Source organism: Sorghum bicolor, chromosome 8 (genome assembly GCF_000003195.3).
Source record: "Sorghum bicolor cultivar BTx623 chromosome 8, Sorghum_bicolor_NCBIv3, whole genome shotgun sequence".
NCBI classification, from domain to species: domain Eukaryota; kingdom Viridiplantae; phylum Streptophyta; class Magnoliopsida; order Poales; family Poaceae; genus Sorghum; species Sorghum bicolor.
Genome location: NC_012877.2, coordinates 61,048,224 through 61,073,599, shown reverse-complemented (window position 1 = coordinate 61,073,599; position 25,376 = coordinate 61,048,224). Strand labels below are relative to the sequence as shown.

At 45.1% G+C, this 25,376-nt stretch overlaps 4 protein-coding genes across 10 annotated transcripts; 2 read left to right on the top strand and 2 right to left on the bottom strand.

The window, feature by feature from the left end:
* LOC8071491 lies at positions 25–808 on the top strand. The gene has a single exon (XM_002443543.2). The coding sequence runs from the start codon at positions 167–169 to the stop codon at positions 512–514; it is 348 nt and encodes a 115-aa protein (XP_002443588.1). The 5' UTR covers positions 25–166; the 3' UTR covers positions 515–808.
* LOC8084469 (probable serine/threonine protein kinase IRE) lies at positions 2,810–8,754 on the bottom strand. Of its 7 annotated transcripts, none has more exons than XM_021445654.1 (13): positions 8,455–8,664; positions 8,135–8,208; positions 5,681–8,047; positions 5,498–5,590; positions 5,194–5,398; positions 4,980–5,065; positions 4,683–4,771; positions 4,515–4,566; positions 4,364–4,420; positions 3,907–4,080; positions 3,690–3,770; positions 3,404–3,504; positions 2,810–3,320 (listed from the first exon to the last, which is right to left on the bottom strand). In XM_021445654.1, the coding sequence occupies exons 2-12, from the start codon at positions 8,138–8,140 to the stop codon at positions 3,424–3,426; spliced, it is 3,291 nt and encodes a 1,096-aa protein (XP_021301329.1). In that variant the 5' UTR covers positions 8,141–8,208; positions 8,455–8,664; the 3' UTR covers positions 2,810–3,320; positions 3,404–3,423. The 7 variants fall into 7 exon arrangements, 6 of the variants coding, with proteins under 6 accessions (XP_021301329.1, XP_021301330.1, XP_021301331.1 ...); XM_021445655.1 differs by having other exon boundaries at positions 2,810–3,316; XM_021445656.1 differs by having other exon boundaries at positions 2,810–3,287.
* Positions 8,868–10,014, top strand: LOC8071490. The gene has a single exon (XM_021445657.1). The coding sequence runs from the start codon at positions 9,000–9,002 to the stop codon at positions 9,684–9,686; it is 687 nt and encodes a 228-aa protein (XP_021301332.1). The 5' UTR covers positions 8,868–8,999; the 3' UTR covers positions 9,687–10,014.
* LOC8071489 (protein YABBY 6) lies at positions 18,008–24,508 on the bottom strand. Its single transcript, XM_002442520.2, has 6 exons — positions 24,059–24,508; positions 20,523–20,645; positions 19,201–19,357; positions 18,993–19,041; positions 18,759–18,834; positions 18,008–18,413 (listed from the first exon to the last, which is right to left on the bottom strand). Exons 1-6 carry the CDS (start codon positions 24,131–24,133, stop codon positions 18,294–18,296), a joined length of 600 nt encoding a protein of 199 aa, XP_002442565.1. The 5' UTR covers positions 24,134–24,508; the 3' UTR covers positions 18,008–18,293.

The window sequence follows — 25,376 nt, the reverse complement described above, 5'->3', positions numbered from 1 at the left end:
ATTCCTCGAGCCTACCTTCGCCGCAAGAGATCGCCAGCCTGCCACAGTAGCGCTGAGATATACATCGTCGTCGTCGTCGTCGTCGAAGCTTTTGTGGCGGTGGACCGCCGCCGGTGGAAGCGGAAGGACCGCGGCTTGGCTTTGCTGATCGCGCCGCGCGTGTACGATGGAGCGGCGGAGCGGCGGCGGCGGCGGCAGCGGCGCGGGGAGCTGCCTGGGGATGGTGGTAGTCGCGGTGGTGTCGACGAGCGTCATCCTCCTCTCCTACCACCTCCACCGCCGGCTGGAGGCCGACCTCAGGGTGAGGATCCTCGGCGGCGAAGGTGGAGCGGGAGCGGAGGACCAGGACCATGACCGGCGCCGGCTCCGGCGCCGCCCGCGGCGGCCGCGGGACGCCAAGAAGAAGAAGGTGCGCTTCGCGGACGACGTGGCGGAGCCGTCGTCCAACAGCGAGGAGTACCGGCGGCGGGCGCGGTCGTCGTCGACGTACGGCGGCCAACCGCGCGCGAGCTAGCTAGCTAGCACACCACAAACGCCTCCGCGACGACCGGCCGGAGCGGGCGCCATCGGCGACGGCGACGTACGGTGTGTGAGGGCCCTCGCGCGCCCGTCGCGCCGCCAGGCTTGTGGTCGCTGTAGCTTGCGTGTCGCGGCACGTGACGTGGCGTCGTGGCATGCACGTCCACAGGTTTTGAGCTGCCGTCGTAACGTAGGGCTTGCGGTTTGCTGTGAGCTGTAATAAATTAAACTCATCAACTGAGCTGTCATCATCTTTACAAAGGGCTTTGTGGGGATCATGTTGATTTCCGATTGGTGGTTCATACTGGATGCGGGCTTGATTGTCTAAGCTTAACTTCTAGATTCTATTTCTGATGGTAATGGCTACACGAAATTAAACCTAACTACAAGGTATAATTTACCCGATAAAAAGACGGGTATAGGAAGAGTTTTTCACCGACAGATGCTAATGGTAAAATTCTCTATCCATTAGGTATAAACACTAGTACAGAGAGATACTATACTGGCGGTTCGCAACCCCTTTGTACAGGCGGATTGACGAACCGCCAGTGGCTATAGGCCTGTGGAAATAAAAGTTTCCACAGGCGGTTAACTGAGAACCGCCTGTAGAAATAGATTTCTACAAGCAGTTTAGTTAAAGGTACTCCATATGGGATCATAGTACCCGTAGGTAATCTCTACTGTCTTCATTAATTAAATATACATATATGATAGATCCAATATATCTCTGGCTATTAGACTATTAATTAGTATAGCTTTGTTGCTATGTTATAATTGTTGATCTCCATTCACAAATAATTGACAGCATATGATTTTAATGATATGATATGTTCATGTTTCCATGTTGTAGCGGGTATGCATTCAGGCACGGGTTACCCTTGGATATTTTTACCCTTACAGGTACAGGTATGGAGGGCCTGTTTGGAACAGGTACGATTATTGCTATTTTTTAAAAAAAATTCAGGCACCTAAAATATAGCAAACCCATATTCTTTGAGAAAATAGAAACCCAAACAACTCATAATTTGACGGCAAATATGTGGGTACCCATATTCTTTGATACCATGAAAGATTGATTATGGCTAATGGCTTGTCACTTTCCATTGATTTTTTTTCGAACACGTGCGCTGCACGTGCCTCGTTAAGAAGAAGAGAGTTTAAAGTTACATCCACCGTTCCAAGTGGCGAGGTACCATTGGCACGGCGGGCGACACAAGTTACAAAAGGCGCCGGCTACCACGGCGGAGCGTTGTTGGTTGTACTTTCTAGTCGAAAAGTTGTGCTCCTAAGAGAGATGGGTTGGAGAGAGTGACGACGGTCTAGACGGAGTTGAATATCGTCAAGTCTCGAAACCCCGCTGCCACCCACTCGGTAGCCTCCTCCTTGGTTTTGCGAAGTAGCTGGTCCGGAGTGGAGGAGATTGCATCAAACGTGCGCCTGTTACGTTCTTTCCAAATCATCCAAGCCGTTAGAAGGGTCGCAGAGTCAAACCCTCGGCGAAGCGCGTCCGGTACTTCGTTTCGCGCCTTTAGCCACCAGTCAAGCAAAGTTTCTTGCCCCTGAGGCACCAGCGTTGGGAGACCGGCCCAAAGAAGCACGCCATGCCAGATCTGCCTAGAGAAGGGGCAAGAGAGCAGTAGGTGATCAGCGTGCTCGGCGTGCTGGTCGCAGAGGGTGCAGTCGTCGGTCTGCTGGAGGCCGTGTAGCTTGCGGCGTTCAGCTGTCCACAATCGGCCATGACTCTTCACTCTAAGACTTATCACATTCTAGACTTATCACATTCTAGACTCTCTGTATTCTAATAGAAAATATAAATAGTCTAAACCAAAACGGCCTTCTCTCTCAAAAAAAAAAAACAACTCAAAGTAGGGTTTGAACTTCTCGAAGAAACTTTTGGAGGCGAATACGATGATTTCGATTGTTGATGGTCTAAACTGTAAATGGTTTGACCAGCTCAACGTAGAGTTTGAGTAGTCAAATGATTGATAGAGCACAAATTCTAAAAGCAGGGGAGACTGGATTCTTGGGGACTCTCCTCTTGTGATGGATTCAGTTGTAGTGCTGGCTGGCCTCTGCAAGACCACGCCTGGTGCTGCAACCTCCTACAACCCCTCGATTTCTCGTGGTGAATGAATCATCACCCACCCATCATTCATGAAGATAATCTTGCTGGGATAATATTCTGTATTTTTTCCTTATGTAAATTGTTAGATGGACAGTTTTTCTTTAGCCGTGATAAATTTGTGAACAGTTTTTCTTTAGCCGTGAACAATTTATGACAGGATATGCATTGCATAGTAGGAGTACTGCTGTTGTTTCTGTTGATGCAAACACTGTAAAAGGCACCGATAGTTGCAATTCAGCACACTTACAGGTTTCAGAAATATTCTTTTACAAAAAAATAGGAGAGAGATTTACAGTGCTATCTATTGCGCCATCTTTCTATATATTCACTATGTATCTGCAGCCAGTTGTCAGAAATTACAACGGTGGATACCATCCTATCTTCTGATATTGCATGGTCTCAGTGCAAGCTATGAATTGCATATTACTAGCAAATTTGCTTTGCCCTATCCTTCATGTTCAGATGCTTCCCTACAGAGTATCCTCATCTCACCACTAACTGTGATTCGGATTCGGGGTGCGTTTGACTTTGACTGCACAAAGAAAAACTGGCTTTTTAATCTGCTCACTGACTGGGCAACATGTTTGTTCCAGATGAAACTGCAGGTTCATTGCCACACACAATCATCTTCGGTCAAAGCCTGCTGGTGTGGTGACTGGTGAGGTTCAGTTCCTGACTAACAAAAGCTGAAGAACAATGTAGCTAGGTTCTACTATTTCCCAGTCCAGTAGCTTATGACATTCAGAAATGCAATATTACCTATCTTTGCTGCTCTGCTTTCAAGATTTCGAGGACTGCAAAGGATCCAAGTTGTGCTTCGTCATCAGGTCGTAGTTCATGGATGCTAGCTGAGAGATGTTCTGCACATCACAGAAAAAGAAGGAAAACAAAATTCAGTTATCAAAGACAAGTTTTTTTTAAAAAAATAAAAAAATAAAACATTGGTGTCAACGTTCAGGAAAGAAAACATTGTTCATTATGTTGTTCTGAAACGTTGACAAGCGGCAATGCAACAGGGAATTCTTCAGATAATATAATAGCTTGCCTTGAATGAGAAGTTGCTGAAAGAGTATTTCACCGACAAAGGCGCGCCGAATTCTTCCATGCTGCCACACTCATCACCCTGCTACCAATTAAATTCAAAGTCATGAGATGAGATGAGGATTGGGCGCTGCAAAATTGGCTTGGACGTCTGAACTCTCACAACTCATACAAAAAAAAGGAGCGATCAGTTTATGTATGATACAGTTCAGGACACTTACATCTTCCTCGTAGTCACTATGTGGACTGCTGCCGCAGCTCATGCTGCTAGTCTCGCTCCGGTCGTCGTAATAGTTGCCAGGCGCATTGACTTGCTCGTCGGCGCTGCCCCAGGCATGGCGGCAGGCGAAGTAGCTCGTGTCGTACTCATCATCTGTAGAAGGGATAAATGCAACCTACAAGACAAGAACATGGTTACTTGAGCTGCCTGAATTTCTGCACCGCTAGAATTCATTTTCCCACTCCTCTTATACATAGGTGCCTTTTTTGGTTTTGTTTTGTTCAGGTAATATGTAATTTTATCATTGTTTAGCTATAGAAAAAACTGTTAGTTGTCTCTTGTGAGTATACTAGCTGGTTATATAAAATTGTTCTGAAAATTCAGTCACCTGAAGTATGTCAACTCACTTATATAAAACGTGCTAGTATGCAGTAGTAGAAATAGTTTAGTATAGTAACCTTTTGTCTGGCAATCATGTCCCAGTTGATGCCCTTGAAGAACGGATGAGCCTTTACCTGCTCTAATATCACATTTCAGTTAGTGTCGCGTGCACAAGATTAGGGAGTTCTTACGGAAAGGAGAAATGAGAAGACCAAGAAAAAGGAGTACCTCTCCAGCACCGGTCGCACCTAATCTTTGCACCGGGTTTTCCATCAGCAGCCTAATATGATTCGAAGATGAGTTAAAATGGCAATTTGTAGGTAGCACGTATGAAGACCTAGTGGGCACATGTATGATTGTAAAATTTTTCAGAACCTCATATGTTTTCTGACTTACTTGTCAATCAAATCATATGCTTCAAAACTCATCTCCTCTGGTACTTGTGGCCAAGGTATTTCTCGATTCATTATGTTGTCGAATATTATCTGCAACATACACCCATATTACAACTAAATTTGACCATCAGATCAAAACAGGATTAAGGAACTGAAAATGATTTGTCCACTCAGTTCTGAAAGTTAGTCCACTTGATTGCATACAGAGTTACAGACTCCAAATTCAAATTCATTCCACATTGTGCATAATAACAAACACGAAACTTCCCGACAGGCGATGCGCATACATACTACGTACCTGTGGGTGCTCAGCATTGAAGGGAGGAATCCCCACGAGCAGCTCGAACAGGATGACGCCAACCGACCACCAATCTGCAGTTGGGCCTGCAATGCACGTATTGTCGGAAATCAAACAGGCCATGTCACTGAATCACAAGTCTCACTTATCTGAAGAACCACCACAGAAGCTGACGGACAAGCAGAACAGAAGGCAATGCCGATCGAAGACGAACCGTGGGTCATGCCGAGCAGTATCTCCGGCGCCAGGTAGTCCGGCGTGCCCACCGCCGTCTGCTTCTGCCGCTGCTGCCGCTTCTGCTCCCGGTGCTCCGCGTCCGTCGGCTGGTGGTCGCCGACGAGGACGCTGCTGACGTCCGGGCCTGACAGGTCGTCCGTGCTGTTGATGAGCCCCACTTTGGAGAGCCCGAAATCCGTCAGCTGCATTGCATTTGCATGCATACCATTCGTTCATCCATTCAGTCAGGCCAACAATTCCCCGACGAACATTCACTGACTGGACTGACACCAGCCAATTACCTTGATGTGGCCGTCGCGAGAGAGCAACAGGTTGTCAGGCTTGAGGTCACGGTGGATCACGTTCATGGAATGCAGGTACTCCAACGCAAGAACCTGCTTTGCAGTTGTTGCAGCAAAATGACGAGAGGATGAAGAGGACAATGAAACAAACGGAATTGGCAATGGCGACTGGCGAGAACTCACGAGCTCAGCGATGTATGTCCTGGCCATGTCCTCGTCGAGGCAGCCGAGATTCCTGAGCAGGGAGTAGAGGTCTCCGCCATTGAGGTACTCCATGACAAGGTACAGGTTCTCCCTGCACGTGAAGGAGTAGAAGAAGCGGACCACGAAGGGGTTGCGCGCGGAGATGAGGATGTCGCGCTCCGCCAGGATGCTCTCCACGGCGTTCTTCCGGATCATGTCCGCCTTCCGGAGCACCTTGATGGCGAAGAGGTCGCCGGTGACCCTCTTCTTGGCCAGGAACACGCGGCCGAAGGCGCCGCGGCTGATGGGCTTGATGATCTCGAAGTCCTCGATGGAGGTCCGGTCCTTGAACCTGTTGGCGTTGTTGCCGTTCAGCGTCGTCGTCGTCGTCCGGGAGCTCATCATCGTCACGCCGCCACCGCTCTCCATCATCGGGCCCTCCTCGTCTATCGGGTGCAGGTGCAGGTGCAGCTGCTGGTGGTGGTCCGCCGCCGCGCCACCCATGTCGTCGATCTGCCCGCACAGCTGCATGAACTTCTCCTGCAGCAGCTTGGCGATCCTCCGCCCGAACGTCTCGACGACGAGGGCGTCCACCTTGCGCGTGTCGATCACGGCGTTGAGGTCCTCCAGGTAGGAGCTGAGGTCCTCCAGCGAGTTGTACTCGGAGCTCTTGATGCCCTCGATGCCGCGCGCAATGGCGAGCAGGCTATCGATCTGCTGGAAGTTCTCCAGCTCCGCGAACGCCTTGTGCTTGGTCAGCTGCGACTCGGCGTGGCTCGTCCGCGGCGTCAGCAGCGGCGACTGCGGCAGGCTCCCCGACGCCGGCGTCAGCGCGCCCTCCGAGAAGAGCTCCGACGACGGCACGGTCAGCAGCTGGGACAGCGCGTCGTGGTCGGCGGCGTTGTTGGAGTCTGACTCGGACGACGTGCTCGCCCTGCCGCCGCCAACACCGAGGGAGCCGCCGCCGCCGCCGCCGCGGGTGTCGAAGCAGGCGAGCACGCGGTCGAGCACCTCGGCGACGCGTAGCAGGCGCTGGTCCGCGCTGTGGCCCTTGGCGTCGCAACGGTCGGCGAGCGTGCACACCACGAAGTGGCCCTCGGCGCACGCCATGGGGATCTCGAAGTCGCAGATGCGGCAGATCATCCGGGGCTTGCCGTCCACGATGATCTGCTGCGCCTCCGGGTACCGGGACGGGATCTCTGCCAGGTTCACGGCCGCGTCGCCGCCCAGGCACGCCAGCCCGTCCGGGTGGATGTGGATGCTCGCCGCGTCCACGCGCTCCACGATCTCGTCCACCGTAGTCTTGCCGTGCCGGGTGATGGGCTTCTTCTTCGCCAGGCTATCGTCGCCCACGCCGGCGGCAGCAGTCTTAGCGGCCGTGGCGGCACCCCCGGCGTCACCCGCTCCGGTGCTGCTGATCTTGTTCTTCTCGGCGGGGGAAGGGAGCTTCTTCCACGACGCCATCTTGCCGCTGGGGGAGTGGCCGTCAGCCGCGGCCGATCCGTCCCCGGAGGACGGCGAGAAGATCCTCGCCGGGGAGAAGTCGACGGTGAGCTGCTTGTGCTCCAGCATCCGCCGCCTGATGAGCCGCTCCTTGAGCTCGGTGAGGCTGGATGTGCTCTTGCGGCCGAGGTCCCCGCCGTCGACGTGGATCGGGTAGAGACCGAGGTCGCTGAGCTGGTGCAGGCCGAGCACGTTCCGCCTGTCGTCGTCGTCGACGACGTCGGCGTAGCGGCACCCGCCCACGGCGGCGCCCTTGCGGAACTGCAGCAGGCGGGTGCAGCGCGTGAGGATGAAGAGGATCCGCGTGTGCGCCTGCTTGGGGAGACCCGCGGGGAGCTCCTGCCGGCGGTCGTCGAGGCCCTGCACCACGCCCTCGCAGCGGGTCCACAGCTCCTCGGGGCTCATCTCCGCGCACCGCTGCGCCACCACCAGCAGGTCCTCCAGCGCGACGCGCCAGTCGTCCGGGTGGTGGTCCTCGCCGTCGGCCTCGGCCTCGGCCTCGCCCTCGCGCGCCCGCGCCAGCACGTCGACGAGGTCCCCCGCGAAGATGCCCAGCTCGCTGTCCACCTCCTCCTTGAGGCGGATGAACTTGGTCCGGATGGCGCCGATGAACTCCTCCGGGGCGGTGCTGCCGAGCCCGCCGCCGCGCACCATCTTGCGCATCGCCGGCACGCCGCAACCACCGCAGCCGCCCCACGCGCTCAGCTCGTGCGAGAAGCTCTTCACGTCGGGCGCGCGCTTCCGGCGCCCGCTGGTGGCGCGCAGGATCGCGCGGAACCGCGGCGAGTCCATCTCCCGCCCGCCGCCGTCCACCATCGCCGTCGCCCGCCCACGCGCGCCGCCGCCGCCGCCGCCGTCGTTCTTCTGCGGATCGGATCAGACATATTATAGCATCAACCATCAAGCACGTACGTGGGCGCCGCATTCCATTCCGTTCCTCGACTAAATTACCTCCATGATCGCAATCGCAACGTGCGCGCAGGTCGACAAATTCTTCCTCGCACGCCAGCATTCTTACTCACATGCTTCAAACAAATCGATAAAAATATGATCAATTTTTTATTTTTTTTTAAAAAAAACAAGACTAAGTAAGCATTTGAACGTGACAGCGACGATTTCTTGAACCATATAGTTTCATAAACTAACAAAACAAGAAAACCAAAGGCACTACAAGAACACTAAGAAGCACTACTATTCGGACGAGTTTTCTTGAACCAATTTGTCCAATTTCTTGAACAAAATGGCAAGGATATGATAGTCATATAACATACCTACCCGATGAAGAAGAAGACGACGCCGATGGATCAAAACTGACCTATGTACGTAGCTACAAAACTAATGGGGATCGGTCGAAGCTTTTTCCATGTAATTTTACCATCATCAGGTGCTAATTTTAACATCAGGTGCATAGTGTTGCCAAGGAGGAACTAAAAAGAGAAGAAGAGGAAGGGATAAAAGAATAGATAGATAGGTGGACCCCACGTGTCAGCCTCCCCCCACCACCAGAAAACGGGCGCCCCTGCCGTGGAGCGGCCTAACGGGTTCCCCGGACGCGCACGCCCCGCGCCCCGCCCTCGTGTCATATTGATGCGAGAGGGGTCCCACTCGTCAGCCGGACAAGTGGCCCGCTAATATATACGGCGGCGCCCCGCGCATGGCGCAACCGCCTCGCCTCCTGATCTCTCTCCCCGGTTCCGCGAATGCGTCTCCTCCCCCGGCCGGCCGCCCGTTCGCTCTCCCCCGCACGAATCTCCAGGTGATGTCGATGCGCCGCGGTCTCTGACTGCGGCGGCGGCGGCGGTCGGGGTCGGGGACGATGGGCGAGGCCTGCGGGGAGCACGCGCGCGACGGCCGGCGCCACGAGCACCACAACCACCAGAAGCAGCGGCGCGGCCACCGGCGGTCGGCATCCGCGTCCGCGCCCGCGTCCACGGGGCGAGGGCTAGGGTCGGCGTCGCCGTCCCCCGCCACGGCTGCGGCGGCGATGGAGGAGGAGCGGCGGCTGCGTCGGTCCCCGCCCGTGGAGGCGCGGCGGGAGCGGGAGCGGCGGCGGGCGCGGGAGCAGCCGCGGTGCGGGGAGGTGGCGGGCGGGACGGCGGCGGAGTGCGCCGCGGTTTGCTGCTGCTTCCCCTGCGCGGTGGTGGAGCTCGTCGTGCTCGCGGCCGTGCGCGTGCCCGCCGCGCTGTGCCGGCGCGCGCTCCGCGCCCGGGCGAGGCGCAGGCGCGCCTCCCGCGCCGCCGCCCAGGCCAAGAAGAAGGAGATGGCGGGGCTCCTCGCGTCGGGCGCCACGTCACCGACCGCGGCGGCCGCCAAGGACATCAACGGCGACGCGCTCGACTTCTGCTACTGGCCCGCGGGCGCGGCGGCGGCCAGGCGCGACGAGCTCGCCGAGGCCGAGGCCGCGGTCTGGGCTAGCTTCCAGGGCGCCGGCTTCTGGCGGAGCCCGTCGCAGCGCGAGGAGAGGAGGTGCTCGTCGCAGCGCGAGGAGAGGAGGTGCTCGTGACCGCCGCCGCCGCCGCCGTCTCTCCATGCCGGTTTCTTGCATTGGACTCGCTCCATCCCGATCCGTCGTCGCATGGCAATGGCATCACCAGCCCAACCAACCAATATAAATCCTCATAGGAAAAAGATGAACTCCTGCGATTGATTAATCGATCGACTGCAGATTGTTGCAGCGGCGACGACCAGTTTTATTACCAGTTGAGATTGCTCGCGTTTTCTTTTTCCGAAGAATTTTTTTGTTTTGATTGTTCGGTGGGAGGAGAATGAAACCATGCATGCATGATTAACCTAGGGAAGGGAAGATCACACGGCCGAACTCTGCTTCTTCTTCTTGTTCTTGATCGTGATTGCTGTGCTCCTGATTTGTTCGTCTTTCTGATTCCTGGGTTGAACGATCGATTGGATTGATACTTTTCTGACGTGGACACGGTCGATCAACATTATAAAGTCGTATGTATATATAAAAGTAAACCAAAACAAAAGCGTGAAGGAATGAATGAAGAAGATAAAGAATTAAAGAGTATGAGAATGTAAACATGAATTTATTTTATGATCCATTACTCGAATTCTGTGGAATGGTTCTTATCTTAACCTCGGTTTGACTTTCTAAAAAGCAACTCCAACTTCAAGAGACTCTTTTATATTCTTCCTTATTTATAAAAATACCCTCCAACAACCTCTTTAATTGATCTCAAAATATAAACATCATTTATTTCATATTTCTCAATAGTCAAAGACGATGGTTCTCTACAATGCGAACAAGATATAAAAAACGGTTGGAGAGAACAAAGATATAAAAGGCAATTTTGACTCTCCAAATGATGATTTAGAGAGTATTTTTTTTTAAAAAAAAACTATTAAAGATGCTCTAACATGCATGCTCAAGATTAAAGAATTGTGAGGTCACTTGAGGTCATCTCGTATTCACCATGGCGATGATGTGTGCACTAGTGCTGGCACGGCTATATATGTCCGCTTCTACTGTCCATGACGGATTAAAAGAAAGTGGCTTGGGCCTGCTTATGAAGGTACGACCTCCTGGGAATTCGAATGACACAAGTAGTACGTAGGAACTAAACATGTTTTTTTTGTGCTTTTACTTATATATATACTTACTTGCAGATCAGTTTCTTTGTCAAATGAAAGAGGAATTTTGTTATTGCACAAACCTACCCAGGACCAGATATGAAAAATGAAAAAAAAGAAGTGTGAGTCAAATCGGTCGCTATACTGTTCCGGTTTGTGTAAAACATGGCCAAATGCATGTTCTTCGACAATGAACCCATGCATAGATAAATAAATCTCGATCTTCATTTTGGTTGGGTACTTGAGCCGAGCCAATATGCATGGGAGCCAAGCCAAAGTTAAGCACAGCCAATAAGATGGTAAGATAGATTCTTTACAATCAAGAAGTTACGATTTTAAACTCTCTTTAATACCCATTCAATCTAAACATCATCGCATCCGAGCAGTAGGATGTAATATTGCAAGACTTTGACATTCATTTTACCCTGTATCCTGTAAAACCCAACTTCATGTGCAACCTATGCAACCACCAATTAAAACCACAAGATCTAGATCCAACGTCTGAGGTTTTTTTCACTTAAATCCTCTCATATATATATATATATATATATATATATATATATATATGTGTGTGTGTGTGTGTGTGTGTGTGTGTGTGTGTGTGTGTGTGTGTGTGTCTAATAAAGTAACAGATAGCAGAGCCTAAGCACCTACGAAGGCTCTTCTCGAGCAAAAGGACGATTTAGCATTGAGTACATGATATTTTCCAAAGTAGAAATATATATAGACTCAAATTAGTTGATTATAAACATGTGCATGTCGCATTGTCATATTTGCTAGTATTTTCTATTATTATTATAGATCCATTTTCAAAATTAAAACACAGAGAAATTAAAATGTATGTGTTGAGTGTAAAAAGTTGTAACATGACACCTTGTTTTGTAAATCTTTTGTGGGCCCGCAAGGCAGCCCACGGGGTTAATTAGCAATCTGAGGGATCTGGAACTGGAAAGTAAATAATTTAGCACCGAGTTCACTTCGTTTTGTGGAGGTGATTTTGGGCCATACTGGGCTGAAATTAGTGATGGGCCGTTATTGCCAAGACCGGTGTCTTTCCAGTTGTCATTGGGTTCATTAGGCCTGTAACCTTTTTTTTTTAGTGTAAGGATAGGAGGCCTGCAACTGAAGAGCCCACTCTGTGTTTTTCTGGGCAGGCTGCAGTTACGTTTTTTTTTTATTTTGAAACTCGCAGGCGCGTTGTTGGAGAAACGGAGAGCAAGGCTAAAGCTATAGCCCATAGTACAGTCGGATAATAATTACAATATAGTCCTTTCATTTTAAACTATAAAACATTTCGGCTTTTCTCAATACATAATTTGCTATAGGTTATATCTAAATACGTAGTGGAATCATTATATCTAGAAAATTCAAAATAAATATTTTGAAAACTATACAGTACATAACAATAACAATATAACTAACCTTCTATGTGCATCATGACTTGAGTGCACGCACATATGACTAACCTTCTACCTTATTTTACTTCACAACAGATATACACAATAGCCACCTATTTAAACCGAGTCTAGTCTCCAATGAATTTTCCTTATGAGATTAATCTATTGTTGCAACTAGCATTTATTATGAGCCTTATTATAATTTAATTGAAACAAGGTTGGGCCAAAACCAATTAAATCCAAAAAAGTTAGCTTTATGAAAATTTCTTCCTCCACCCCTCAGCATGGGATTAATCCTCCTTTGCATAACATTTATTATCAACCTTAGAATTTTATTAAAATAAGGTTGGGATGAACATAATTAAACCGAACAAAAAACTTAGCTCTTTGAAAATTTCTTCCTTCGTTCCTCAATCTATCACCTCCCACTCCTACCTCTGTTCTTCTGCCACTGGGCTTTCATGATCTCTTACTCTTACCTCTTTTTTTCACCCCTTGGTTCATCGTGTCTCACTCAATTTGGAGTTGTAAAACCTTCACTGGCATTGTATCCCTCATATCAACCCGAGCCTGTGCACATCATGATGACTTAGTGCACGCATGTGTGACTATATCCTCCTACCCGTTTTAACCTCACAACAAATATAGACAAGAGGCACCTATTTAAACTGAGCCAGCCTCCAATGAATTCCCCTTATGAGATTAATCCATTGTTGCAGTTGGATTTATTACTGGTCCTAGATTTTTTTGAAACAAACCGGCAGAAGAACATCCCGCTATATTAAAAAGAAGAGATCGCCTAGGAAGGCACTGTCAGTCAAGAGGTTCTATACATCACTCAAGCTACAAAACTAAAAAGCCTCCCAAGGGAGACGGATCAAAACTAGAAAAATGGCAGCCGGATGAATGTAGAAAGGCGTTTTGCTTCTGCCATGATCCACAACGACGCCTCGTATTTGATTTTGACGTACCACAAAGTTTGTGGACTCGGTGTGCTAAAAAAACTCTCGCATTTGTTTCCTTTCATATTTCCTAGCAAACTAGTATGATTAGTGAGCAAAGGCCTTTCCTACTCACACCCGGTGCATTTGACATTGTCGTCCACCACTTCTCAAGTGTCTCATTAGGTGGCCATGCAGTCGGGTGCAAGCTGTAGATTTGGCCATGCAGCGCTTTGTCAACATGCAATCCATGAAAAGGTGCAGGCATGTCTCCGCATGTAGCCTACATATTGTGCAGGTTCCTTGGTTTGGCCATCTTCCAGCTTCTAATCTGTCGGCGGTCCAAACTTGATTCTGAATCGCAAGCTAGCTGAAGAATTTACACTTTGGTGGTGTCCATGGTTTCCAGATGAGTGCTTCAAAGTTGTTGTAGATTGCGCCAATAAACTTAGGCATGATATATAAGTTAGGCTAAAGCTAACAAAATAGTTAGCTCTATGGAACTACATGTTACACTTTCCGTTACAACTCTCGAGCAAAACTGTGTAATATATAATTGCTTGCAAGGACACGGAGGTGCTGTCGCTGCTTCATGTGTCAAGAGTGAAGCAAGGAACATATACCGGTGCCATGCACAGCACTGTACGCACCACAGACGCGACCCCCATCTACATACCATCTGAGCGCTCGTCATCAGTCATCACTCATCGCTGATCAGGCACGACGCACGCGCGACAGATCCGGCTCCTCTGCAGCACTATACGTGCGTGCCCGTCACCTCCGGGCAGCAGCATAGGAAGTGTCGGGATGAAAATTTTTGATTTAGTTACTGTAGTATTTTGTTTATTTAGTAATTAGTGTTCAGTTATAATTAATTAGACTTAAAAAATTAGTCTCCTAAACTATATATAAATTGTATAATTAGTTATTTTTTTACTTAGATACTCGATACATACGATTTGGGCCTTGTTTAGTTCGCAAAAATTTTCAAGATTTCCCGTCACATCGAATCTTTGGTCGCATGCATGGAGAATTAAATATAGACGAAAATAAAAACTAACTGCACAGTTTACCTGTAATTTGTGAGATGAATCTTTTGAGTCTAGTTACTCCGTGATTAGACAATATTTATCAAATAAAAATAAAATGCTACAGTAGCTAAAAATAAAAAAATTTCGAACTAAAGGCCTTGATGTGATGTGATGAAAAGATTTTTTTTTGGAAACTGGGCCTGCCAGTCGTGTCGTTCGCGTCGCATGAAGCGTCATGTCGCCCATCATTGCGTTGTTGCATGCCGGTTCGGCGATTTGAAATTAAAAAAAAATTGCACGATCCTCCGTTCCATTGTGCTTTGCTTGGAAAATCTGCTGCCTGAGCTACATTCTTTTGCTCTGCTGCTGTCGTCGTTTAAGCATGCGTCGTAAGTACTACGGTGCATGCATGCATGAATGCATATCAAGCTGTCGGAGACAAGAGACAACTGCGACGACCATCCTTCAAATGACCATCAAGCTGTCCGAGAAAACGGCGATGACCATCGTTTTTCACGGCTTATTTGAAATTCAAATCCTCCTAGAATCTATAACTTTTTAGGGTGGGAAATTCATAAAGATATAATTAATTTAAATAAGCCTTTTTATCCCTAGGTATGTCTTTCCCTTGCTTCTAGATTAGGCCTTGATGTGAGGGGCTTTTAATTGGTAGGACATCACACGTAAACATGGTATTTAGCGGCGGATATCTTTCAACAGGGCCGGGCTCTAGGAGTATAATGTTAAAGCTTTTTGGACAAACAAGATGATTCATTAAACTATTTTTTTAATACTCCCTCCATACTGACAATTAGAGTTGTTTCAGGGTATGAGGTTTTTGCACAAATCAAGTCGTTTAAGCTCTTTTCACCTTCTTTTGGACATGTTAAGTTTACCTTTGGGCTCCTTGTTTCGTGTGCGTCCTCATTACTCGCTCGCTCGCCTCCCCTTCACGTCAACCCTTCAATGGTTATCGATCCCATCCGCGCCCCCAGCAAAATTCACCCGCTCTGCAAAAATACCATAACAGAGATGGATCGAACCGTACTCCTTCTACCTTGGGCCACGGCACACTACCCACTCCAGCTACGAATGTTTGTTGTTTAGGAGATACCTGTAATCCTATTTAATAAGGGAAAAATATAACGCATTTAATCACTCCTTAGTATGCTAAATTATGTCCAAAACAACCTGAGTTACTAGTATGGAGCGAGTATAACAATTAAAGTGTACATTACCAACAATAGGAACTAACTTATGATATACTTCCTCCGCCCCAAAATAAGTGCACTTCTAGGAGATAGATGGAGGAAACCAATGTCACAACAAAATTACAAATATACCCCTATCAAAAGTATTTGACCATGTAATAATTGCATTTTGGAAAATAGTGAAAACGGCAAAAAGTAGTAGTGCTAGGGCCCTGTTTACTTTCATTTTTTTTTGCAAAATGTTTAAGATTTCTCGTCACATCGAATTTTGCGGCACATGCATGGAGCATTAAATATAGATAAAAAATAACTAATAATATAGTTCGCATGTATTTTATGAGACGAATCTTTTGAGCCTATTTAGTAATGATTGGACAATAATGGTTAAATACAAACGAAAGTACTATATTAGCATTTTGTAAAATTTCCAGGAACTAAACAGCCCCCTAGGTGATCCATATATACTCTAATAGTGCTTTTGTTGTGAGGACAAATTTTAAATGCTAGAAGTGCATTTATTTTGGGACAGAGGGAGTAAATTAGTTCATAAGATAATCATAAGTGCACAACGAAAAACTAGATGAACAGTAAAATGACGATTATGATTATCTCAAGTAAAACAATAATACTAAAAAGCTTTTGTAATAAAGAAACATCTTTGTCGAAGCAAAATCTTCAAAAACAGTATCGAGGCCGATGTTGTCCAAAACATTATCTTCCTGACTTCAACACTACTTGAAACTGAAAAAAAAAACTTATAGCACACCCTTTTTTTAGCGACAATTCTATGAACTAATCTTCTCGTCTTCTATGAAAAAAAAACTTATAGCACATTCTTAGACAACATCTAACATGGAAATCTAGACTACGGCTACCTAATCTCAGAACTGATCTGAGAACTAGCGAAGTGCCAAGTTGTTGATGCACTGAGCGAGACCGTGACTCACTCACTGATGACTCCTTCCGACAACGAAGGCGAGTGAGCGAGCCGCCAAGAACGAAAGCGAGAAATAGAAATGTGCCCCCATGGATGGATGGATGGATGGATCGAGTGTAGAAAGCGACGCCGGCAACAAATTAATGGGTGTGGATGATGGGCGAATTGTTGGACTTGTATATATGTTAAGTGTATGGGCCTTCAAAGTTTTATATATTTCAATGGGCCAAATATATATACTAAGTGCGCAACATATATTACACATATATACATACTCATGGGCCAAATATACATAACTACACGGAGGAACTGTTGAACATATATAGTGATATATGGACGACCACACTTTAACAAGGGCAAAATGAACTTTTCGTTGTCTCTAATGTTTTCCAGAAAACAGGCACAAATGGTAACTTTTACTGTATACCTAATGCATATATATCAGCATATGCATGGCACCTCCACGTACGCATGGCAACCGGCGGCCGGGGTTTTAATTCCACGCCTGCAACGACGACGTCTGATGCCATGCATGGCATCTTCTTCAGAATTCATCAGACCAGAGAATGCAGCATGTGTCGCACGAGGACCGTTTTCATTCTTGTAGGGGTCCGGCTGGCCGGAGACGCCCGGCGTTTAATGCCATGTCGTCGTCTTGTGCCTAGCTGGCCCCCGGTCCTCAGCTCGCCGCCCGGCCGGCCGGAATTAACCTAGCTCAGCCCTGAGCCTGGGCAGCAGCCTGCCCCTAAATTGTTACTACTACTGTACCTACACTTTCCTGACGCTTTGGTTTCTGCATGGGGACAACCGAGAGAGCTTAAACTACTCCTACTTCATATGGCAATGGCGCGCGTCGTCAGACTGTCAGTGACTCAAGAATTTCTTGGCTGCTAGAATGCCACTTGCACACTTGCGCGTGCGGGTGCCTCCTCCTCTTTCTACTATGAGGCATGAGCTATACAAATGCTTTACTGATCCATGCATGCACATGTATACTATACTGTATGTAATATATTACTAGATCTAGCAGTGAATCAGTGATACGTACATATGTTTACTGCACTGTGTGTAGGTCTCTGCTGCCACACTAGCTACTTAATGAAGTGATGAAATGGCATGGAAAACATGATGCTGCTGGACGCCTGCACTACTGCTCATTCAGACTTCAGAAGCCAGCGCTGGCTACCCACTATACATCTATCTATCTATCTGTGGTCCAGTCATCCCACTAAAACTGAAATGACGGCCAAGATGATTCCTGCTAATGTAATTAGCCCTAGTTCGTTTTCACTGTCTGACTGTTGTCATCAGGCATGCGACAGCTAGCGTACACCGAACACGCACAGTGATGAGTATAGATACTTTGCTTTTCTCAGTAAAATCCAAAACATTGCCGCTTGTGTGTGATCAAAGAAAGAAAAAGACAAACAACATACGAGAAAAAATAGTGAAACACTAAAGAAAATTGTTCTGTCATCAGTCAATACACAAACTAATAAAAGAGATTGCATTCCAGTACACAGTCATGTATACACGAGCTGCAAACTAAACCTAACACATACATGCGCGGCATTCGAACAATCCGTTCTCCTCTCTTTAATTTGGCGAGATAGATAGATAGATAGATAGATAGATAGATAGATAGATAGATAGATAGATAGATAGATAGATAGATAGATAGATATAGTTTGATAGTTTCAAACAAAATTCACACAGTAATAATATGGTAGGTCGTCAAATGGTTTATTAAGTCTTCTCAGTTCAACCAATGCAAGTGCATGGCGCCTAATAGCAATTCATGTGATTGTATGCTTCACTTCCCACTTATCACTCACCACTGTTACTATGTACGGTACATCTCTTCACAAGTTTTCACCCATTAATAAGGTATAAGGTAATTATAACTTAACTTTCCCTTTCCCCCTTAATTCTTTACTTACAGTAAATTATAATTTGTGGTATTAATTCTTCCACCCAGTTGATGATTGATGAGCTCGGACATCTATCAGTAGAAACCTTGGATCTTTTTCGGAGCCGGTGCTGCTGCAACAGCCTCATCCACGAGCTTCTTGCCACCCTCTCGTCCGGAGTTTAAACCGAAATGGATATTTGGATAATGTGCCCACTGCAACATTATGCAAAAATATTTAATGCTAATTAATTCAGGCACGGCTTCTCTTTGAAATTTCCGACAACAAGTGACAGTAGTCACCCATATATGCTTTTCTAGTTAAAGAAGATGAAATTAATTAGGGTGCTAAACTAAAAGGTGCAGTGGGGACCAGGTGAATTGAAGGTGAGAGAGTAGTAAGACATTATTGTCTCAAAAGTCAAAACCATAGAATGTTATGTTCCAATATAGATAAATTACTGAAACCTCGATTCTGTTAAATTTATCTTAAGCTAGAATGACACACGTAGTTATTATAAGAACGATGGAAGATTATTACACGCACAATATAATGCTTACATTCTTGGCTGCTGTGCTGAAGGCTTCCCTGTGGCTAATGTCGGGGTTGTTCGCCTTGATCCTGCGTATCTCTTCCCTGCACGTGAATATACATGTATGCGCACAATGTTTATTTGGTAGAATCAAACATAAGCTGTTGAGGTCTCCATAGAAAAATATATGACTTGCATTTTTTTTTATATATAACATGCAAAAGATCCATGAACGTAATAAGGAAATTAAGTCTGAACTCACTTGATGAACCTGTTATACGCCGATGGAACCCGTTGCCTCTTCTCTGGAGCTATTGTTTCAATCAAGAATTTGGGAAAAAAAGATAATTAAGTACAAAATGTATTGACTTATGATTGCATGTAGATGCTAAGCTAAAAAGTATGCCCATATATGTAGATTCCCACGCATGGTCAGTGCAAATAATAACAAATAAAGATATGCAACTTACGACGAGCATTATTCAGTGTTTGTTCCTGCAGCAGGTGCTCGTTTTGCGGCGAGTACATCATTGGAAGTCGGAACTTTGAGGACGAAGAAGAACCGAGCTCCAAATGGCCGCACTGATCATGCAAGGTGCCATTGACGCCATGGACCTTGATATTCTCCTGCTAGCAATAAAAAAAGTTAACTGAGTATAAGTGTATAACGCATGTTAATTAATCACAAAAGATTATCGATAGTACTTAGCATTGGTGCAAATTACTAAATCTAACGAAATTCCTCTCATGCATGCATGTGGCAATAATATGGGACTAACTTACAGTTAGCTAAAACAGTAAAACTCCAAGACCATATGATGCCGTAAACTTCTCTTCTCCAGACAGGATGTACCAAACGTAGCAGTGCTCGTACGGCCTGATTTGTACGTTGTAGCACTGTTGTTAACTGACATCGAAGTGACTTGTGCATGCGTAAGGTCGCTTCTCTTAGCAGCTATCGCAGGCTAATTAGCTACGAGGGAGTTTGATTGCAGTATTGGCATGCTGTACATACGTCACTAGCTAGCGCAGACGACAACATGGATCAATGCAGGGCTAATCACTGTTTATGTATCAATAGTCAGAAAAGCCGTTCAACGCATGCATTGGATCCCTCTTTTATCAGAGTGATCCTTTACAGACACTGTATTGTACAGAGACATTGCAACTGTTTCTGTACTTCACCTAACATGAGTTTTAATTATATATGAACTCAGCCATGAATTGTTCTAAGTTTCAGTAGATATCTATAATTATATATATGCTACTTATTAGTGAAAACACAGAAAATTAAAAGAAAGTAGTTTTTTTTAAACAAACCAAGCAGAAGAGCTTTCTAGCCAGTTCTGTGGTTAACATATTAGGTGGAGACTCGTCCCCCTTCCCAGTACAACGTACGACATAAGGGAAACAACAACAAAACAACAACAGTGAAAGAAACAAAAACAAAACAACAACAACCATGGCCAGTGAAGTAGATTTAATCTATGCAGTGATGTTTTCAGGCCTTGTTTAGTTTCAAAAATTTTGCAAAATGGATACTATAGCATTTTTGTTTGACAAATATTATTCAATTATGAACTAACTAGGCTCAAAAGATTCGTTTGACAAATTATAGGTAAACTTTGCAATTAGTTATTTCTTTTATCTATATTTAATGCTTCATACATGTGTCGTAATATTCGATGTGACGAAGAATTTAAAAAAATTTGCAAAAATTTTTGGAACTAAACAAGGCCTCAGTATATATATGTATGTTTTTTTGTGTGTGTGGGGTATCCACAATTGTTACCTGGAGCTGATCTTGTTCTGGGAGTGAGTGCATCAGTGCTCTCAGGTTTACTGACAGTAGATTTGTGCAGTGTCCACACCGAACTGTCACGATGTTGAGCATGCTATTCCCCGGGACACTCACCTGCAATCACGGTACGATTAACCATGAATCGAATACCAACATATATATATGACAGAGATCTAGAGAAAGAGAGAGAGAAAGTTGTGATGAACACATTAAAAAATGAGAAATAAATGAAATCAAAGATCAAGGTAGATCGAAAAGGACTAGAGTGAGATTTCACGCCAGGTAGCTTTTCTAGCCCTACTTTTGTTGTTGTCAGTTTGTCACTTTAAGCAGCTACATCAACAAGCTGCTGCTGCTGCTGGTCCAATACATGCTTTTATCAGACGCTTGTTACTATTGCTGCCTGCTGATATGGTTCTCACTTTCGTAACACCTGCATGCCGATCACTTTTGTTCTCTTGTTTCCCATGCCTTCTCTCTCTTGGGAGTATCTCACACACAATCTTATAGTCCAGGCTAAAATCATGGCTCAGCCTGATATTATCTATTCACCATCTTTCTGGGCACTCACTCCCAAAATAATGAATAAACAAAGTCCATGGATGACCCCTACTAGCAACAATAATGATTGTGTATGTAGGTGTGTTTAGCCCATGCAGATGTAAACACACAAAAGGCCAAGGTGGATGGATTGCTAGCTGCCATGCTGTGTGTGTGTGTGTGTGCATGTGCCTGATCAGATCAGACACATGCTAACAAGAGAGAGGGAGAGGGTGTGTGATATGATGTCCTAGATAGTGGTAGAACTGAATAATTCGTAGATCAAGCATGCTCATTGGCCACAGAAATGATAAAATAGTGAAGGCAGTAGAGGAAAGAAGCAAAGATAGTGACACTTCATAGAAACCCACTTCACACACAAACTCACATGCAGAGAGATGTATGCTGCTGGCTGGTATGTCAGCTACAGTGCAAGGTGCTACTACTTGATCTGATTAATAATTTTCTCACCTTTTCTTGTTAACAGGAAGTCCAATAAGCCTGTAACTTCAGTAACCAATACTTTAGTTTCTGAGGAATACTTAGCAAAACCTTTGCAGAATTTTCTTTTGAGGCTTTATTTCAGCAAGCCCTAGCACACTGAGTTGAATTCATAAGCTAATATATGACCATTAGCTAGGTTTGGCTGAATTCAAGTTAAGTTTAACAATTTAAAGTTTAAACCCTATTAACTAGCATCGTCGTCCTCAAGAGATTAAAATGAAGATCACCTGCCCATTATATTTCACAAATGCTCCAAAGATTGCCGAAACTGGTCTGCGGCCCCTGGAGGACTTCACATGCACATCATTATGGAGCTAGTGAGTCATGCAAAAGGACGGTTTCTTTCTTCTGGTAGATTTTTCTATTACCTCATGTACGAACTAATTGTCATCTCTCGTGATCATTGAACTTACCAACACTCGACATATATACGTACTAGCCAGTTAACTTACGTACTAGTCTGATTCTTCAACGAATCACACTACACATACCACTGAAGTGTTTCAGCCACAATTTAATGTTTTCATGCCAATTGAGCTTAATATCAATGGAATCAATTAAAAGTTAAGAACTGAGCTATATATATATGGTATATGTATGCCATGTTATCTACATATACGTAAGTTGATGCATGCACAATCTTGAGCAAAAATAGGGTAATAGAAACTATAAACGACACTTGACCAAATTAAACCTTAGTATTTGTGGAAAAAGGTACATAGCTACGCCGAGACAAATGCTGATGCATTATTAGCAATCAAGCAAAGAATAATACAAGAGGACATATTGGTCCTCAGAAATGAGAATCACGTATCATCAAGCTGAAATATGTACATACATGGAAATAAATTAAAGCATGTGTATGATCAAAAACAAGATTCCCATCTCTATTATTATTACTCTATTAATCTGTGTTCCGTTGTCAGTTGTACTTGTACACTGAAGTACAGTATGCACAATTGTTTATTGCATGCTTAATATCAACTCTGAGGTTATCTGCTTATTTTACTCAAATACCATGCATGCATGGGGGTGTATAGGCTTGATGTCATGATGTGGTATAAGTGGAATACTGCCTGCAAGAATTCATCATTGAATATTTCAAGCATATCTATGCAGTAATAACTCAATCCTTTTTCCCCTCTTTGATCAAAGTTTTGTACATCCGAATCAATTAGGGAGGGGGTTAAGATAATAATAAGGTAAGAAAAAGGTAAATTAAACAAAGAAGATGGATATTAGGTTCAGTGCAAAAAAGAGGGGGGCACTGGGGCAGTAGAGACTAGAGAGAAGGCAGCTCTGTACATAAATCATAGCTTTTGAAACTTCGCTAGCTGATTAGCAGAAAGAAGATGGTTTGGCAGCTAGGTTAATTAATTAGAATCAAATGATTTTCCCCAGTTAAGTTCTTCTTGAGCTGGATAAGAGTTTAATGCAATAAGAAATAAAGTAAAAAAGCAGCAGAAGCTGCAGGTATATGCTCTTAATTAACTTCAAAAGAGGCTTCATGACACTAAAATGATGATTATCATTCCATGTTGATAATTAAGGGAAATTCAAATCGTATATGCTTAAACATATGAATCGTATATGGAAAACTTGAAGACCTCTCAGTAAACTCAAATTAAGAACTTTAACCTAAAAGAAACTAAATGTTTTATTTGTTTGTTTTTGAAAACCTCTTTCTACATGCATGCCTGCAATTATGCCCAAGTAGCAGAGTATATAACTTTTTTCTGGAAGATAGTGCATATTCAAGTAAAGTTCAATATTCATGCACATGCATGTATATACACTGCTACAGTTGTCTTTGATTTATGTATAGTGGACACTGTTCTCCACTAGTTTCAGGATATTAAAATCAAGGGATTCAAGAGGGTGCAACACGAGGATAATGCAGGAATTTTGTTGTATCCCCCAAGAAATATCATATACAGAAGTACTGTACAGAGCAGCCAAATAACAAATCTTGAGAACTTTCAGAAAAAAACATATTTAAATTGAATTATATCTCCAGCGAATTGATCGATCGACGCACCTGGCCTCGAACGAAAAAAACAATTCTTTCAAAAGAAACAAGAAATTGAAGAACATGTAGTAAATTGGGAGCTTCAAAAGAGCAAATTACAAACTAAATTTGAAGAAGCAGATCATGAACAAAGCCAATTGACTGCTCTTTTTGTTTAATTGGGAGAAATTGAAGGACGACTCTCAAGTCTCAACAAAAGCAGCTAGCTAGCAAGAAAAGCAATTGGAAGAGTGTACTACAAACAAATCATGAAGATAGAACAGGACAATTGTGTGGTGATGAGGGTGGGCCGGGCCGGTGCTCACCCATCCCAGGCAGTCACTTCACAAGTGCACATAAATCTTGAAAGCAGATTTACAGAGGCAGAGAAAAAGCAGCAGATAGATAGACCATGCATCCGCACAGCAGGAGGCAACATAGATACTACATATATAGATAGATCTTAGCTGCTTACCGCGAGAACTGTGTTGCAGAAGTTGCAGTGCACATAGCACACATGATCTGCCGGCGCGATTTGGGCCGACGACATTCCTTCTGATCAATCGGTCTCCGGCCGCCCACTGCTGCCGCCGCCGCCGCCGCCGCCTCGCCGCGCGAACAACAGAAGCACTCTCGATCCTCAGCTCCTGGCAACCAGCAAGAAGAAGAGCGAGGAGGAAGACCAACAGGTGGTACAGCTGATCAGTTTGCAGCTAGAAAGGCTACCTAGGTTTGCACATCCATCCTACTGATATATATGTATCTCGAGTATATATGTGTTGAGAGAGAGAGAGGATGGAAGGAGAGATTGAGCTATCGCCGGCCACTTTCCTCTTTTCTTTTCGCGTTGAGAGAGAGAGAGAGAGAGCAAGGCAAGGCAAAGCAAAGCAATATAGGCAAGCACACCGCAGCAGTGCTTTTATTTGTTGTGGTGGCCTCATGTGTGTGGAAGCAGCAATATGCTGGAGAGAGGGGAAATGCCATGATTGCTACAATGAGTGGGTGGGAGATACCCTCCTACCATGCATGTCTATCTATCTTGCAAACATGTACTCCTTTGGTACTAAAAATAAATGCATGCATGTCCACTTTTTGAGAAGTTAAATTTTTTATATAAAAAAATTATAGCTAATCATTTAGAGATAAAAATATTGATATTATTTTCTATGTAGCTGGTTATTTTTTTTTAAAAAAAATGACTCCTCATAAACGAGATGTGCATTTGTTTTGATACTAAGTGATATAAGTCATCTGTACTCTGCTCTCCTCCTCTCATAAATTGTCCACCTGCAAGAAAATCTGCACGCATTCAGTCACTGAATTGTTCAAGTATGGCAGTCACTAAATTTCCACTGCTCCTGCAGCACCGGTTTAATTTCTTGGTTCTTGCAGGTTTCATTGATAGCAAAGTTTGATAAAGAAAAAAGGTCCTCCTAGCTTACAGTAAAAAAATCATGACAAGTCAATTTGACATGACCACCAGTCAATTCTCGGCAGCTCTTGGGGCAGTTTTTTTTTATCACAATTGGTTCTTTTTTGCTTATGTATTAAATTTAATATATTTATGTGCCGTTAATAAGTGTATATATATTTATTTACATATACGGCTATAATAACCATGTATATATACTAGCTTATTATATTGCTTTTGTTCACCTCTTTCTATGTTGCCAACTCTAGCTTTTGGAAGTCTTTTATAAAAAAAATAATATAAAAGCGAAAATGGGTTAATGATATTATGCTACTGCAGGATAACTGAATGTAAGGACAGAGATAAGACAGTTAGGGTAAAA